At 37.8% G+C, this 18,825-nt stretch overlaps 2 protein-coding genes across 7 annotated transcripts; one reads left to right on the top strand and one right to left on the bottom strand.

The window, feature by feature from the left end:
• Window positions 1-564: 564 nt before the first annotated feature.
• On the bottom strand, window positions 565-4,836 carry LOC108619759 (kelch domain-containing protein 3). 3 transcript variants are annotated; one of them, XM_089473558.1, is made up of 3 exons: window positions 4,533-4,832; window positions 4,123-4,296; window positions 565-2,413 (listed from the first exon to the last, which is right to left on the bottom strand). In XM_089473558.1, the coding sequence occupies exon 3, from the start codon at window positions 2,390-2,392 to the stop codon at window positions 1,097-1,099; it is 1,296 nt and encodes a 431-aa protein (XP_089329684.1). In that variant the 5' UTR covers window positions 2,393-2,413; window positions 4,123-4,296; window positions 4,533-4,832; the 3' UTR covers window positions 565-1,096. The 3 variants fall into 3 exon arrangements, with proteins under 3 accessions (XP_089329684.1, XP_089329685.1, XP_017871989.1); XM_089473559.1 differs by lacking the exon at window positions 4,123-4,296 and having other exon boundaries at window positions 4,682-4,836; XM_018016500.2 differs by lacking the exon at window positions 4,123-4,296 and having other exon boundaries at window positions 4,533-4,830.
• A 76-nt stretch (window positions 4,837-4,912) lies between these two features.
• On the top strand, window positions 4,913-17,492 carry Ypel (Yippee-like). Of its 4 annotated transcripts, none has more exons than XM_089473561.1 (3): window positions 4,913-5,236; window positions 13,234-13,724; window positions 14,122-17,492. In XM_089473561.1, exon 3 carries the CDS (start codon window positions 14,437-14,439, stop codon window positions 14,779-14,781), a length of 345 nt encoding a protein of 114 aa, XP_089329687.1. In that variant the 5' UTR covers window positions 4,913-5,236; window positions 13,234-13,724; window positions 14,122-14,436; the 3' UTR covers window positions 14,782-17,492. The 4 variants fall into 4 exon arrangements, 2 of the variants coding, with proteins under 2 accessions (XP_089329687.1, XP_089329689.1); XR_016270921.1 differs by lacking the exon at window positions 4,913-5,236 and adding an exon at window positions 5,824-6,727 and having other exon boundaries at window positions 14,122-14,439; XM_089473563.1 differs by lacking the exon at window positions 4,913-5,236 and adding an exon at window positions 6,816-7,421.
• The last annotated feature ends 1,333 nt before the right edge of the window (window positions 17,493-18,825 follow it).

Here is an 18,825-nt window from a genome sequence, read left to right as displayed (position 1 = left end):
AGCGAGATAGAGAAGGAATGTTGAATATATAGAGATGATAGATAAGACAGACAGAGGGAGATAGCATAAGAGCTCAGTTGGGTAAGACGGACAGAGAGAAAACATGTGAGATCGTTTGGGTAAGACAGAGAGCGGGAGAGCGTATGAGCTCAGTTGGGTAAGAGAGATAGAGGTGGATAGCATGTGAGCTCAGTTGAGTGAAACGAATAGAGAGAGATAGCATATGAGCTCATTTGGGTGAAATGAATGAAAGGAGATCGCATGAGCTCATTTGAGTAGGACGGAGGAAGCTCTATGGCTAAGACAAAGAGAGGTAGATAGCCGTTGGGTGCGATATCATATGAGTTTATTTAAGTAAGACTGAGAAAGCATACGAGCTCAGTTGGACAAAGCAGAAAGAGATAGCGTTTGGCCTCCGTTGAGTAAGGCAGAGAAAGAGAAAGATAGATGAGAGATGAGAAATATAGGTATTACCGCTTTCATTCCCTTTAAAAGTGAAAGTCAAATTTTGGGATTGTAGCTCAGATCGAGATGATTTGGCGATATTATACATAATACAATTGCTTTTCTGTTTTTTGTTTAATAATAATATGCGAAATTTATTTAAGGTAATTATATATAAACATTTTACAAACTAAAGCTAACTATTTAATTGTTTGTCCAAGCAAGTTTCTGAAACTTCGTTGGTTTACATATGTGAGTGTGTGTGCGTATGAGTCTGTGTGTGTGTGTGTGTGTGTGTGTGTGGTGTCATTTCGATATTTCGAGCACATTCGGAAGAGATCGGTTGGATTGCTCGACGACTACTGGGACTAGTGCAATCCGCCTCTCTGCAAGCGTTTTGTTCAGAAGCGTGTGTGTTTAAGTTAAGCTAAATATTTCTCTCCGAGTGGCCAGGAAGCCTCGCAGCTGGCTGCAGCAACCCAACTGTGTGTACATACATGTATATATAAATATATATATATATATATATATATATATATATATATATATATATATATATTATATGTATATGTATATAGTATTAACTATGTGCTTAGAGTGGTTTAGTGTTAGATGTGCACAACAGTCGTAACGGTAACAATAACAATAAATGCTAGCCCGCCTGGTTGATCGGCCGCGTAATACTGTTCGGCTGTGTGAGCATGTTCAGGTCCGCACGGAAGCTCCGCGGCAGGCCCGAGATGTCCAATTGATGCTTCAGCACCACCATTGTGGCTAGCGTCTTCAGTGTGGGCTCAAAGTCTAGCACATGCAAATCACTGTAGTCGATCAATGTGGTTGTTGCTGCTGCTGCGGCTGCTGCTGCTGCCGCCGCTGCTGCTGCTGCTGCTGCTGCCGGCTGCTGCTGTTGCTGTTGTTCTTGCTGCGGCTGCTGCTGCTGCTGCTGCTGTGTTGGCTGTGTCGAATCATTGGCACGCGACACCGCCGTCGGTGCCTGCGGTATGGCGCAGCGCGGACTTGTGCCGCCAAAGAGGAACATGCGCGTGCCCATGACAATGGCGCACTGGCGTCGTCGAGCCGTTGGCGCCTGTCCGTTGGCGCGCACCAGATTCCACAATTTGGTGCGCGGATCAAAGGTGTACAGATCGTTAAAGTGCTGATCCAATAGTCCATTGTAGCCGCCAAACACGAAGATCAGTTTATTGTGCACGAACATGCTGTGGCTGCGTCGTCCCACGGGCACTTTGCCGGCGGTGAAGGGGCGATGCCACACCTTCGTCTTCATGTCCAGGTAGACAATCTCATGGCAGTAGGTCTCCTCCTGGCTGTGGTATGGGCTGTGCTTGTCGCCACGCCCCCCAAAGATATACATCCGTTCCTCCTCGTAAGCAACGGCGGCATGAAAATCCCGATAGGTCGGCGGCACGCCGAACGTTTGCACATAGCGCCATTCCATTGTGTCCAGATTGAGCGCATGCACATCGCTGCTGAACTCATTGATCTCGTCCACAAATCCCCCGAAGATGTACATGCAATGGCCAATGACGCACGCCGAGTGGCCATCCCGAGCGCCCGGCAGGCAGCCGCTGACCGTCGGACGAGTCCAGCGCGCCGTCTTTGGATCGAAGCAATAGAGCACATTGCAGAGATGCTCATCATTGCGGCCGCCCCAGATGTAGATGCGCTCCTTGTAGGCGACAACAGTGTGGCCATATCGCTGGAACGGCACCAGCGGATACTTCAACGGATCCCCATCCGAATCGCATTGCTGCGGCACCAGAGTCCAGCGCAGCGAGTGCACGTTCAGCACATGGACATCGATCGGCTCATTGAAGCGATAATCGTCGCCGGTGCAATAGCCCCCAAAGCTATAGATGAAGTCCCCAACGCCAACGGCGGCATGATTCACCCGCTGCGGCCCGCCGTCCAGATGCACCGTCCACAGCATGCTACCACGGTTGCGAGCTCACTGATGATGAGAATAGATGGATTAGTAAAGCAACTGAATTTTCAAATTAACCAGTAAAGATGGCAAAAAAAAAAAAAAAAAAAACAAAGTCCATTGATCGGTTTAAGGTTTCTTGTATATCTAGTAAACTCTGAGAAACAAATTTTAGTACCCTTATAAAACTATATATATTTTATTTACATTATCTATGTTCGTCTTAATTGAACGAACAGAAATCAGTAAAGACCTAACTCACATCAACTTCGCAGCATACTTTGATCCGAAAAGAAAGGAATCAGAAATCAGCATAGAGCTAACACATGTAAACTCAGGTATCAAGGAAGATAAAAATCGGAAATTATGTAGAGTTTTGATAAGCCAGAATAGTACTCCTAATTCCCACTCAAAATCCCTTGGAAATCCGTATAAATAACATATATAATAGAAAATTCGGTATACCAGAAAAATATGAATACAGATATGATAGTCATACCAGGAAATTTGAATTTCCCCCAAAAGGTCTTGGAAAACCATACAAAATATATCTAATAGACTCTTAGGTATACCAGAAAATGATTAATACAGTGTCATACCAGGAAATTTGACTTCCCACCCAATAACTCTTGGAAAACCATATAAATATATACAATAGGTATTCCAGAAAATTACTAATACAGATATAATAGGCTCATACCAGGAAAACATATTGATACACATACCATAAAGTCTTTGGGATACCAGAAAAACTTGTTTTCATACCAACAGACTTAGCATTTATATATTTTACTTCTTATAAAGTCAATATAAGCGTTTACATTCCATTGAACCTGAAAACACTTGTGTGGATACAACAAAGGTGAGTAAACTTTAAAAAGAAATCTAGTTCTATATTGGGAGTTCCTATACATATACATATAGATCTATTTATTTAATAAGTTAAATTACTCAAGTAAAGAAAAAACATTTTCAAGTTCCATTGTTTTATTTTGCTAGCGAGCAAAGAAATCAAATATTTTGAAGATATCTACAGAGGTCAATAGACTGAAATTGTTATTCAGATATATATCTGAATATATATCATGCACTCTGAAATCAATTTCGAGCTTGAAGATATCTACAGAAATATTGCGCTATTGCTTGTGCATTGATACGAGGTCAATTTACTGGGCAAATCAGAGAATTAAAATTACCTTCAACGAACAAAAAAAAACAAAAATTTATATAAATCTTACATTGAACATATCCACTTGCTAATTGGAAACCAATGAAGCGTAAGGCGTTATAAATTTATACACATTAAGCTAAGCTATTTGAAAATGCGAAGATTTGGCTGTTTTTAGCCTTCATGAGTTGGTTTTGGCTTTATTTATATTGATTTTATATGACTTAACTGTCAATAATTTTGTTTGTTTATTTGCAGAAATAGTAAATTTACAACTATTTTTATTTTTATTATTTAGTTTATAAATTAAGCTTTTTTTAAAGCCCATAATCTGGCCGGCTATAAATCTAGCTATTTCTTCATGTTTGGTCTCGAGTTTTTTTTAGCCTTAAATCAGTTTGTTTTGGCTGCGTTGAAATCGCTTTTTTTTAGATTTAATGTAATTTACTGTTTAAGACTTTAATAACAAATAAAAATATTTTTTTGAAATTTTAAATTTATTTAGTTTATAAATTTAGCTTGCCCATAATCTGACCGGTTATAAGTCTAGCTATTATTTTTTCTTTACCTCGAGTTATCTTTTTTTTAGCCTTAAATCAATTTGTTTTTGGCTGCATTGACGATTTCAGGGTCCCCGAGCTCCAATTTAGCATGAATGTAGATAAATGCGAATTGTATTTGTGGGTGATTCATTTACAACAATAATGCAAGCTTTGTGTCTGTGGCAATTTGCTGCAATCTCCTGTATTTCAGATTGCATTGCAATAACAATTTGAAGTAGGAAAACAAAAATAAAACAATTGATTTGTTGAAATTTCACAAACGATTTCTTGTACTTTGCCAATGTGTTGCTGTCCTTTTCTGCAATTGGGCAATTGCTTTCGATTGGCAATGCATATCAATATATCACCACTATGTACATAATTATTTATTATCTGACCAAGGGGCCTTGGGATTTGCACATTTATTAATGCTTACCTCACACACAAAGCCTATTGCACTGGGCCAGCGCCGCCTGTCAACCGTTTTGAAACAATTGTTTGCCTTGCAAACGCACTCACACACACGCGCACACACACTAAACAAAATGGTAACAATTTTTAATAATTCCGTTTTTGATTACTTACACGCCAGGGACTTGTGAGTTAGGCGCGTGCTACTCTATATATATATGCTGTGTGAGAATTGTGTGCTTTTCTTTTTGTGCAGCAGCAGTAGCAACTTCTTTTTGGGCAATTCCGATTACTGCTTATCGATAGTATCGATATTTTGTGGTATGTGTGGTGTGTGTCTGATGTGTAGTGTGGCCAGAGTGCTAAAAATAATTGAGGTCTGTTAAAAATTCCCCACACAATCACAAACACACCAGCGCCCCCACAGCAGAAAAGCACGCAAAATGAGCGAACGCAAACAAATATTGTATTCGGTTCAATAAATTCATAGAAATTTTAATAATGCAAAAGTGTTGCATTAGTATTATGCAAACGGTGTAAAGAACCACAATCAAGTGTCATTTACTCAGTGGGTCGTTGTTGCTCCGATTTGTTTGTGTGCGTGCGTGTGTGTGTATGTTTGTGCTTGATTGTTTGGTGTGTGTGCGTGTGTGTATGCGCGCGTGTCTGTGTATGGCACAAAACAATAAACACACACAAGAAAACTGCAACTGCAACTGCAACAGAACCGTAAGTTCTCATACGCTTTTGCGTGCCCAAAAATTTGACATTTGTTGTTGTTTATTCTCTTTTTTTTTTTTTTTTTTTTTTGTATAATTGCCCGAACATGATTCCCGTCTATTTACATTTGTAGTATATACAAACATACATATGAATATATATCGCCAACAATCTAAATATGTACATAGATAGGTATGCGTTTAGCGAAAGACCAAATTATTATGTATTCACATGCATTAGCTTTGTTGTGCTCTCTTCTACTTCCAATAGGCACAGAGAGAGGGCAAGTCACACACACATAGGCGCTGCAGTAAAAACAACAAAACATCGATGTAAGCACTGCAACGCAGTTTGCTGCGTATGCAAAAAAAATTGGCCCAAACAAGAATTCTGCCATCATTTATTGTATATTCACGTCTCCTTGCATACACGTAAAGGAACCTATGAGTGTATATGTAGATAATGAGTGCATGTATGTTATTAGTGAGTGTTGGGGGATATGGAGAGGGAGAGGGACACTGCTGCTGGTGCTAAACAAATTGCGTCTTTTAGCAACTCCGAAGTGCGATAAACATTGGCAAGTGTGAGCGAGAACTTCGTTATGAAAGTTCATTCATCTGATCTCTCTTTCGCGGCCAGCCAGTTGGCTCCGCTGTTTTCTCTAGTCTCAGCTGTTCTTAAAAAGCCAAGGACCACTTCGTTGTCGCTGTGGTTTTGTTTGTTGTGTTTGAGTATTGAACCATACGAACATATACACACATATGTATACAGAGAGCAGCTGTGTATTGCGCATGTGTATGCCGAGGCGTCGGTAACGCCACCACAGACACAGCTGTTTCTGCGCTGTATTTTTGTTTACGCTTTCTCTCTATCTCGTTTTACCTTAGCACTTGCTTGCTCTCGCGCACTGGCTCGCTTGTTGGCATTTTTCGCCGACTGCGTCGCTAGCGTCGCAACGCAATAAATTTTGTGTTGTTATTTTCTTTTGCGGTCTGATAAGATTATTATTTTTGTTTCATCAGCTGTTGGATGTTTTCTGTTTTTATATTCGCATTTTGTGATAGTACCCTATGTCGTCTCTTTTACACAAAAGCAGTGCGCATTTTTTGCGTCTTTATTTATTTGTTGTTTTTTTTTTCCTTTCCGTATACTTCTCATAAACAGTTATTCATATTTCTATTTGCTCCGTTGCCACTGACGATATTGACCTCAGCTAAAAAGAAAGACACCACGAAATCACAATACAATCACAACATCGCCATCAGCTGCTCAGTGAGCGCTGTGTGTGTGTGTGTGTGTGTGAGTGAGTGAGTGATGCGTGGGGTATTTTCGTTGTGTTGTTGCTCCGTTGGGCTTTCCTCTTTTTGTATGTAAGAAAGAGAGTGATAAAGTGCGGTGGCAAATAATGTATTTGAAAAACATTATATTGTGGATTGAGTAATACAAAAATTAATTGCCGATTACATTGACATAGAGATCAATGTGGCTCAACTTAATCAAGTTTGTATATTCATGTACATACATACACATGTATGTGGTCAGAGCTACCTGTTTATTTTGCCCAGCTTGTAGGGTATAAAAACACGACGCAAAAGTTCTATTGACGTGAAAGGCGCGCGAAATAATAAAAGAAAAAAATGAAATCACAACGGTTGAGTTACAACAACAACAACAACAACGATAAGAAATGAGTACCATGATTGAGGATGAGTGTTTAAAATTGTTGCTTTTCGTTTTGTGCACATATAACTGTAAATGCGTATTGTTAATAGAATAAGAACATGCTGAATTAGTTTCTGAATCAGTTGCACTAAGCTGTAGATCGCCAGAGTCACTTGCAGCAGCAGCAGCAGCATCGGCCGGCGGACGTGAGAGATGGGGGATTGGCGCAAAGTCATGTTAGACGGCGGTACCATAAGCCAGCAGTAGTCAGCTCGACGACGCATACTGAAGCCGACAGCAACTGAGCAGAGAAAGATACAAATACACACACACACATACACACTTACATATATATACAACACGGCAACTGACAACGATGTTCTTACCGTTAGTCGGCACATTGTATAAAATTACAGTGAAGCTCATAACTATTGTGCCAGCTAAAGGCGTTTATGAAGATGGAGTAGATCAGTATGGGTACATATGTATTTATATTTGGGATGAGTTTAATGGAATCTGGTTGGACTTAAAGGTACCTTTCACTAAATATTGAAACCTAAAATTCATTGTATAGCCTATTCTATTATTTTGTTTATTAGTTTACTTTATACAAGGAAAATATTATATGATACGATATGATAGATAGAGCTAAAATGATTTGTATATATTCAATAACTCTTTATTTGTTTATATATATGTATGCATGTATAAACAAAATTTATTTATTGTTGCTTCGTTCAAGTATATTTAGTAAACACTGTCTTCCAGAAATATGTAGTATGTATGTGTATGTGTATGTGTACTTACTTTTATGACGGTGAGTGTGGCACGCATGCTCGATGGTGGCAATTCGTACGCCGCGGCTGTAGCTGTGTCATGGCTCTCCGGTTTTATGTGCCCACACTTAGGCACCGAACGACAACAACAGTAACAACAACAAGAAAATCAGGCAGAGCAATAACAAGAATATTGGGTTAACATTTCTAACGGTAATTGGTGCGCCGTGCATATAGACTTTTGCATTCACCTTGCACATTCACATACGCACGCACACATGCATACATATGTACATACATGCACACATATAGCGGGACATGCGTTATTATTATTGTGAACTAAGTAAGTGCATAAAGCAGTTGAGATTTAGTTTGATCAAGATTTTTGTTGATTGCATTTAATATGCGTATGTACAAGTATGTATGTATGTATGTATGTGCATGTGCGTATGTGTGGTACACATACACTTGCTCGCAGAACTCTGCGTACACTTGCAAACAAACCCCTATTTCTATGTTTACATGAATATTGTATTTAATATAGAAGACTTAAGGCAATACTTCTTTTTGTATAACAATTTTCATTTATTTATTAACATAATTATGTTTTCATTTTATTATTAAAACTAAACCTAATATTGAAAAAAATTATAAACAAAACACATTACCAAAAAATGACACCTCAAAAGTCTGCGTACATTTTAAGTTTGCTGCGTACAGCGCTGGAATTCACGATCACCGTTAGTTTTTGCATGTTTCTTTAATTCCTCTTCGCTCATTTGCGTAATTTGCTATCACTTTGAAAAGAAATTTGGCACGCGTTTCATCATGGAGCAAAAAGGGAAAGAAATATCGGTAGAAGTTCGTAAGCTTATATTAAAATATAGGTTAGAAGGCAAATCCTACCGAGAAATTGGTCTATTGGTAGGCAGAACTCATTCTTCGTGCCAAAGAGTCTACGACAATTATGTCTCATCGGGCTCTATATTGTCAAAGCCTCGTTCAGGCCGCCTACCCTTGCTCACGGAACGAGAGAAAAAACGTATTGTTCAATTGGTACCTCAAAATCCAATGATATCTGCTCACCAAGGACGCCTGGAAGTTGCAGAACGTTTCTCCAAAACTGTTTCTGAGGAAACCGTTCGACGCACTTGGAAAAAAGCGGGCTATCATGGCCGCGTTGCACGTAGGAAGCCACATGTATCAGATGTGAACAGGAAAAAGCGTATGGACTTCGCCAATGAGCACATTTCCAAGCCTTCTAGCTTCTGGAAAAGGGTAATTTTCTCAGATGAGAGCAAGTTTTGCCTATTTGGCATAAAAGGAATGAAAATAGTATGGAGAAAAAGCGGAACAGCCATGGATAAGGAAAATTTATTGCCTACAGTAAAGCATGGTGGAGGTGGTGTAATGGTGTGGGGATGTATGGCGGCTAGTGGCGTGGGAAATCTCTCTTTTATAGAATCAACAATGGACCATAAGGATTATATAAGAGTTCTTAGTGAGAATCTGCATCAGAGTGCCCAGAAATTGCACCTGGAGGACGAATTTTGCTTCCAACAGGACAATGATCCGAAGCATACAGCCCACAATGTAAAGCTCTGGCTACTTTACAATGTAAAAAGCCAACTCCGAACGCCTCCCCAGTCCCCAGACCTCAATCCTATTGAGCATCTATGGGACTTACTCGAGCGTAGGATTCGGCAGCACACCATAAGGTCTAAGAACATGCTGAAGGAGGTCATGATGGAAGAATGGGGCAAAATAACTGCAGAGGACACTAAAAAGCTGGTTGAGTCAATGCCTCGCCGTCTGGCTGAGGTGTTAAAACGAAAAGGGTATCCTACAAGATACTAACAACTAACAAATTCCAGCGCTGTACGCAGCAAACTTAAAATGTACGCAGACTTTTGAGGTGTCATTTTTTGGTAATGTGTTTTGTTTATAATTTTTTTCAATATTAGGTTTAGTTTTAATAATAAAATGAAAACATAATTATGTTAATAAATAAATGAAAATTGTTATACAAAAAGAAGTATTGCCTTAAGTCTTCTATATTAAATACAATATACATGTAAACATAGAAATAGGGGTTTGTTTGCAAGTGTACGCAGAGTTCTGCGAGCAAGTGTATATGCATATTTATTGCTGTTCTTATTTGTCCATTTTGCAATTGAGGCGCTGCTTGTTGCGTTACTTTGCGCTGCACTCGTCACTGCCACCTGTATGCCGCTTTTGTTGCCTTTTCTTTTCTTCTTTGTTTGTTGCTGGGTTGCGCGGCTGCTGGCTGTTGCTGCTGCTGGCGCTGCTGCTGCTGCTGCTGCTGCCATCGTCGCTGCTACCGACGACAGCCAGCAACAGTGGAACGCAGCAGCGGCGCTGCCCGTCAGTCGTTCGTTACATTTCGCATAGCGCGCTTTGCTTTTTGATTGCAAAATAAAAGTGAAGTGGCAAAACAGCAAAAAGCTAAAGACAAAAAAAAGTATATATATACGCATATGTATATGTATATACATATAAAAAATATACAAAAATTAATAGAAATCAAAACGTAAGCGAGTTGGTGCCAAAGAACTCTCTCAGCTTCCTTTTCACATTCACACTGGTTCATTGTTTGGTTCACTGAACTCACTTAATTTTTCGGCTGCTTATTGTTTTTTTTTTTTCTTCTTTTTTTTGCGTGCTTGTGTGTGTGAGTGCTGCGTGCGTTTTTATTTGTTTTTGTCTGTGCGGTGTTTCGTTTGTTTTGAAAGAAAAAATAACAAAAAATAGGATGGCGCTCGATTAAAGTTTTAGGCGCCAAAAGTTGTCACAATTTTGTTAATTTCATTTGCTAATTAATATTGAAAGTCTGATATTTATTCAAATATTGCCTTGCTCCTTGCACCCGGCTTCCCTCACGCTCTATCCCTCCCTCTCTCTCTCTCGCTCTCACTCTCGCTCCCTGCTTCACTTGTAGAGCAGGCAACGCTTTGTTGTCTGGTCCAATGCATTGCGCCAGCCAGAAACCTCGGCCAAGTGCATTTCCCTGTTGCCCGCCCCCTCCCTGGGGCGCTGTGTTGGCACTGTTGCTTCTTTGTTCATGCCGCGCACTCTCGCTCTCTCTCTCTCTCTCTCTCTCTCTCTCTCTCTCGCTCAGGCATGCAGTGGCCCGTTCACTCCTGTTTCCTTTGTCTTAGTCGTCGACATTCGCGTCAGCAGCCAATTTGCATTAGAGATTGAACAGAAACCCCAACGATGAAGATGACGACGTTGTTGTTGTTGTCGAGGGCTTGGCAACAACAAATAAAAAGCAACAAGGGTGCTAATTATGGAAAATAGAGCGTTTACATACATATTCATATGTATGTATATATGTATATATCTTCACCACATAAGTATATAGATATATATATATTTTTCAATATATTTATGTACCTGCTTGTAGTTCCCTAGATAGTTCGAAACTCTCAACAGTTCAGCGGGGTAGACAAATGCACAAATGTAAACTTTGCACTAAACTTGACCTTTGAGTATTGTCTAACTATGCTGTTCACAGGTCCACAATGTCCCAAGCCACTTTATAGAAATTAATGTTGAGAAAAACAGGATTTTTTTTTTTTTTTTTTTTTTTTTTTTTTTTTTTTTTTATATAAATATTTTTGTATATAAAAGTGTACGTTAGTTATCAATGAAATATATTCATGTATATTTTTATATATTATTAATCTATTATTTATATATTATTCATATATACATATACACATATAGTTCATATCAGCTATTATCAATATTGTACCTGTGCTGACAGCTGTGTTCATTACGGTAGAAACGCAGTTGTTTTAAATGCAAATGTTTGGAATATAAATGAAACACAGATAAGAAAGTATATAAATATATTTATTTTTTTCTTGAATTTTTTTAACGGCTTTTTTTTATTTCACTGAGAAAATTAGTTTATTATTAAAAAATTGTAGAAAAAATATTTCATTATTATTGTAGAGCATATTAACTATATCACTATATAAGTACATAAATGTATAGCTGCCTATGAATTCTTCTCTATTTCTAAAACTAAAAATTTCAAATAAAATACTAAAAATACTAATGGTAATTAAAAAAAAAAAAAAAAAAAAAAAAAAAACAATTAAATTTGCAGATAAAAACACTGAATATTAGTCAGAAAAAAGTCAATAAATTTAATTTATATATTATAAAGTAGTTGCATATATCGTGGCCTCACTGTACACATATCGATCACATTAACTGAATCAACTATTCAGTGACAAAAGCCAGCCCAAGGGGTGAATGCGAATAGAGTTTACGCTGTGGTTATCTGTGTGTGTGTGTGTGTGTGGGGGGGGGGGGGGGGGTGGGGGGTGTCGGGTGTGGGGGGTACTGGGTGCTAGACAAAGTCATGAATCATTTGGGTGTCATTTGGAGAGAACAGCTGTTAACTGTTAATGTTGGGAAGCAGACTCGAATGGCTCTTGGGTTTCTATACGGCCGGGGCACTATATGATGATAAATCATTTATTAGCCAAAAGATGCTAATGGCAAATTCGACTGCAGTTCATCAAAATAATTGACTAGTAACTTGTGCTCTGTGACTCCACGCCCCTTCCCCTCCTCCCATTTCACTCCCTCTTTCTGTTTTGCTGAAGTGAAATGCAGTCGACTCGTTGCTCTTGCCATTTAGGACTATGTGCATATACTGTATATATGTGTAAGTGTATGTGTGCGTGTGCTTTGCCCGGCTATTAGGCCATATTTGTAGTTTGGCTGAAATATGGCTGTGGCCAGCGACTTGCAAATGGAAATCAATAATGGAAATGCACCGACCTTATTGTGATTTTTCCCTCGCACTATCTCTCTTTCTCTCTCTATCTCTCTCTGTCTGTCTCTCTCATTCTTTGTATTTCTCTCTGTCCCTTTCTCGCCCTCACTGCTCGCTCTTTGTTGTAGCTACAAATTGTTCTCATATTATATAGCTCGTCTATATGCAAACAAGGAAACGTAATTTTTCTGGGGTATGCTTGACTAGCAGATACGCTAGTGCCTGCTCGCTCTCTCTATTGCAGGTATTAAGGTACTTGAGAATACTTGAGAATATGTACTAATGCTTAAATAGCTTTCCTATGGATAGCTACTGAATACACCTCAACGTACAATTGAGTTCCGCTATAGATAAAAAATGTATATTGACTCATATATATATATTTAATTTTTATGAAGTATGTATACCAACTGGAATTTTAATGAAACAGGATTCATTTTAATTAAAGTAAATTTTTTATGATTATTTAAGCACTTTGTCTATGATAATTTATCCGTTGTACATCCTGCCGGAAATGAGCTAATTTACAATTAGTGGAGTTGCTTAAAGTTTATAATCGATATTGTTTAACACTGACATTTCTAGTGTTGGCAAATACCCAAACTTCAAATATGCCCAGCACGTATCTTTTGACACTTCTGAACATTAATAAAGCCCATTTTCCAACTGTGCACAGGGTACAAAAAAAAAAAAAAAAAAAGATAAAAAGGAAAATTAATATTCATTTGGCTTTGTCTTCTTGTCTTTGGCAGAATATCTGAAACACCAACATACAAATATATATATATATATACATATATACATATACGTCTACATTTGTCGACGTGCACGCATACATATGCGCAAGCATATAAACGCTAAGGAGGAACGCACGTGGAACGCGAACATTTGCAGTCAGAGCATAGGTCACAGCCAGAGCGATCAGATAGCAGGCACTGAGGGAAGCCAACTCGATTGTATTGCTGCAGCTGCTGGTTCTGCATATGTGTGACCCGAGACCCGGTGACAAGCGCTGGACATAATCGTTCAATGACAGCAGCCACAATTGCTGCCACCGCCGCCGCCACCGCCACCTCAACTGCCTCTGACTCTGATTCTGCTTCAGTCTCTGTCTCAGGCTCTGCCTTTGTCTCTGTCGCTGTCGCTGTCTCTGCCGCAGCGCTGTCCGCTGCAAGCAACGCGAGCAGTTAACGCCCAACAGCAGCAGCAGGAAAAGACTCGGCTTAATCCGGTCTCCCAGCAGGTGAGCTGAACATGAAATAATTGAGGGCAAAAAAAGAAAGTACAGAACGAAAATGCAAAGTTAACGAGTCAGAAATCCCTGGGAGATTATCTGAAAGTTAAGCTTTAACTGCAAGTTAAGCTGATTCTGCTCAGAACAAGTCCAAAATTCCCAGAGTTAGAGTTTAACGAAAGTTAAGCTTTAAGCTCTGTTAATATGTGTGCAATTTTCTGCTGTAGAGATTTATGAAAGTTGAGCTTTACATTTTATAAATTATCTTTACCGAATGTAAACCATTTAACATTTAACTATTTTAATAATTTACTGGAAGCTCACTTTCTGTAAAGCTTTTTTAGCCCTCAGTCATTTCAGTTTTCCCTTATATGAGAGCTAAATTAACGTTATTTATATATTACAGCGCGCCTTTATACAGTCAAGAGCTCAACGCTGTGACTGAGAACAGTTCAATCAACGATCAGGACTATCTATCGACGCTCAACCAGCTAAAAGCCAAGCCAAACCACACGCCCAACAGATAAAGTAACAGCAACAGCAACTGTAGCCGTAACAGCAACAGCAACTGTAACAGCAGCAGCAACTGTAACAGCAGCAGTAACAGCAGCAGCAACAGCAACTGTGACAGCAACAGCAACTGTAACAGCAACAGCAACAGCAACCGTAACAGCAACAGCAACAGTAGCCGTAACAGCAACTGTAATCAGACAGAGCAACAATGGTGAAAACATTTCAGGCCTATTTACCGTCCACAAATCGGACCTACTCATGTGTTCATTGCCGTGCACATCTGGCATCGCACGACGAGCTCATCTCAAAGTCGTTTCAGGGTAGCCAGGGACCGGCATACCTATTCAATTCGGTGGTAAATGTGGCCTGCGGCCAGACGGAGGAGCGTGTCCTGCTCACCGGACTGCATGCGGTCGCTGATATCTACTGTGAGTGCTGCAAGACGCCGCTTGGCTGGAAATATGAGCATGCGTACGAGTCCAGCCAGAAGTACAAGGAGGGCAAATTCATTATCGAATTGGCCCACATGATCAAGGAGAATGGCTGGGATTGAAGGGAGCGAAGCGGACGTCGTGCGTAAAGCATTTTTGGTGGGCTGGTAGTCCGGGCGGCTTTGGGTAACGTTTTAAATCCGGCAATAGCAACGACAGCAACGATACGTTGTTGGCAGATGGCAGAAAATGGCTTGGAGCCAAAGTTGGAGCAAGCGAGTGCAACGGCGAGAGCAAGCGAAAGGTAGAGTGGGAGGGGGAGGGGTTAGCGTGAGAGAGATGGATAGATAGCGCCGACGATCAGTCGAGCTAGCGAGCTGATGAGTGTTAGGGTACCATAATATATATATATATATATACTATTATATAGTACATAACTCGTCGTATCTTATAGAACAAAACCAACAGAAATGCATACTCTCACACATACACAGCCACACACACCCATCCACACACAACCACACACAGACAGACAGACACACACACACAGACACAGACACAGACACAGACACATTGACACAATGAAAGTTCCAGTTTTGGAGCTTCGCGAAGAGATCTCTGCGCTGGACGCAACAGTAGCAGCAAATTCAATTGGCGCCATCTGTCGGCGAGCGCGTCCAACTATTATTCGTATTTCGTATTTGGTTTTGTTGCCAATTTTGTTGTTGCTTCTCGATTTGTTTATCAATATTCAATAAGTGCAAAAAAGTTATGAAAACAATTTTGTTTTTATTGTCTTTTGTTTTACGGTTTTTACTTTGTTGTGTATTTGTTTTTCTTCATTCGTTCTACTGTTTGAGTTTTGTGCACAAAAAATGGAACACAAAAAACTTGCACTGCCAATAAACGGGAATATATGAGGAAAAATGCTTTAGCAACAAATGCAACAAAAACAACTTCATTCAATAGGAAAGAGCAACAAAATTTGATGCATTCGAATCCACCCACCCAGACACACACACATTCACAAAGCCACACAGACACACATTCACAAAGACACACACACAAACTCACACACATTTATGATTACACCTTTTCAATGTAGTAGTTATTTAAAAGAAATATTTAAAGAAAACAAATCAAATTATTTAGCTTGCGAATCTGCATAAACTATTTATATATATAAAAAAAATGTAAAAAAGCGCAAGGAAATGCAAAAAGAATGAAAAAAAAAAAAATAAATAAATAAACAGCAAATTGTGAATGCCAATAAAGAAAAAAAAAAAAAAATATATATATATATATATATGTATATGTATATGCGTATGCAAAGAATAGCAGCCAGAGGGCGCCACATAAGTGTATTATGTTTTTAATCGCCAGATGGCGCCACAGATAAATGTATTAAGTGTGATGATTCGCAACATTTTTGAAATAATTAGCAATAAAAAAAGAACAAAAAAAAATTAAAAAAAAATATTAAATAATAATAAAACTATATTCGGAAAGTCTTAAATTTTAAATTAAAGAAAAAAGCTGAATATGCACAACAAATTTATGAAATATGTGAAAGAAATAATATAAAATACATTATTTACATACATAAATACATATATATATGTATACAAACTGAAAACAAAAATCAAAGAAAAGCGTAAACATCAGCAGCAGTGAAATTCTTAAATTAAACTAAATTAATATGCAAAATAACTGCCAAGAACTATTCGAGTTAATGATGTTCTCTAAGTAGTCATAACTAAATCAATATATATATATATATATATATGTATATGTATACTATGTATGAGAATATATATATATTTTGTGGTAGCCATAAAAATAAATAACAAAATAATAAAAGCAAAACGAAATCAATTTATTCATTTTACTTACGTGAATGAGTATAAAAACGATAAGCGAAATCATACAATAAATGAAAATCTCTGAAAAATTAAAAAAAAAAAAAAATTCAAAGTTGCCTCAAAACTAAAAATTAATGAATGTTTGGGTATTGTAATATAAATCATTTGGGTAATCAAAAACAAATCAATATGAACCGTTAGTACAGAAAAGGAATTTAAATTTTATTAAATTGATTTAACTATGTGGAATTATAATTATACATTACACAAATACAACAATATTTGTTGGAATTATGGTTTTTACACAAAAATGTCCTTAAAGTATTATTATTTCTGTACATCAAACATTTTTTAGTTGTTTTCTATAATTCTGTTGTCCAATTAGAGTTTCTATAAATTGAAAACTTTAAATTACAGCTCGCATATAACTGTTAACCGTTTGATTCCTTAAGCTCAGTTCGCGAAATCAGTCCAAAAATATCATACTTCGTTCTCCCTTTCACGTCCTAAGCAAGAAACTTTGTCTCTTGAGTTGAGCTTTCGTGTGCCGCTCTTTTAACGAACTGAGTCAGTTAGTGAGCGAATTGCTCAAAGAGTCAATGCAATTGGTCTTCATAGTCGCATACATATGCACACAGTCACGCTATTGGTGTGCTTAGCGAACACAGCCTAAGCATACTTACACACACAAATTACTGCATTCCACTCAACGAAACGGTTGAGGAACAGTCAGAGCGAAACAACAGAAACGGTTATTAACCGATCGCAAACGAAGTCGCTAATGAACCGATGCAATCGGCAGCTCTCTGAGTTTTTTCTCAAAGTTAGAGTGAAAGACACTTATTTGCAGACACCGATAAGCGGTTAACAGTGATTTGCGGGCTATGGCTTTAACATAAAATGTTCTCTGTCAGAGAAGTTTTGGTCTCAACTTCTACAAAATTTATAAGCTCGATCAAGTGTTTGTCTTATTTAATATATTGAAAAAAAAAAAAAAAAAAATTAAGGAAAAGAAAAACGAAATTTCATTATGAAATTGTACTTAATAAGCAAGATTGTATCATTTATGAGCACCAACAATAATCATCAGATTTAGATGATAATAATCTAGTTCTTGATCTTCTTTCCGTATTTTAAACATGAATGAATTTGCATGTACTAGAATTCTCATGCAAAACGTGATATATGTAGATAATTGATGTACTATTGATGTAAACATATTAGAGAGATTATATTTAGCAAACGCTACGGAATGTACATACGTATGTATGTAAAGAGATCTGATATACATACACACATACATATACATATATACATACATACAAACTAACATGAACATGAAACCACCTTGATACGTGCACTATATCCAGTGTAGAATTATGCATATTCATAGTACTATACTTAGTACAGTGGACAGCCAATAAAACGAACGAACGAATGCACGTCACATCACAATCATACCAGGATTATAATGTTTGAAAGTTGTGTTAAATGCATGACAGACGCTTAGTTTGCAAATGGAAAATTAAATTTAAAAAAAATGTATGTATATACTATATATATAATATTTAAAAAGTATATATATATATATCAATTGATGTATTCGAAATGCAAGATTGAAATAAAGCGCATTTTAGCTTGTCTCATTTTAATGTGTCAAGAAATCTGTGCCAGACCTATGAAGGGCTAAGATTGAATTCAAATAATTTATAAAATTTTACATTCTCAATTTGTATGAACTAAAATTTTACTTATTCGATAGGTAAAGAGTGTAAATAATGCTGGTCTTTTATTTTCGATAGGGCTAGTTCTACTAAGTATATCAGCCGTATATAGCTGTAAATAATGGTAAATTCGCATTTTCGTCGTCATAGCTCATTAATTTTTGTACATAACTAAATTTATTTCATTCAAATCGGAGTTTTCGTTAAAGAGATATTATCGTTTAAACATTCAGAAATGTCTTAAGCTCTTTAGAACCCATGAAAATTGGACGCTGTCATCACTACCTTTTGTGATATGAGGTAGACTCAGATTATATGCCTTTGGATACAGTCAAAGTATAGATCGTTTATTTCAAGAAATAATTACAATATTTATGCAATTGAACAAGAAGAAAACAAATCAAGCATTTACTGTATCTACAGGACTTGGAGATAATTGAACTTAAGGTCGCTATGCCTGTGGATAAGAATGTATTTCAGCTACTTCTGGATAGAAAGAACACAAATTGAACACCCACCCGTCCTTATTTACCTTAAGATATAGATACAGTTAAGGCACAAGTATAGATCACTGTATGTA

The sequence above is a fragment of the Drosophila arizonae genome, chromosome X (genome assembly GCF_054131065.1).
Source record: "Drosophila arizonae isolate 15081-1271.41 chromosome X, UAZ_ARI_1.0, whole genome shotgun sequence".
Classification (NCBI taxonomy): domain Eukaryota; kingdom Metazoa; phylum Arthropoda; class Insecta; order Diptera; family Drosophilidae; genus Drosophila; species Drosophila arizonae.
Note: the sequence above shows the minus strand (reverse complement) of the source record. Positions and strands in the feature narration are given on the sequence as shown.

Coding starts and splice junctions, on each gene's coding strand:
- LOC108619759 (XM_089473559.1), bottom strand. CDS start 2,392: ATGCTGTGGACGGTGCATCTGGACGGCGGGCCGCAGCGGGTGAATCAT.
- Ypel (XM_089473561.1), top strand. CDS start 14,437: ATGGTGAAAACATTTCAGGCCTATTTACCGTCCACAAATCGGACCTAC.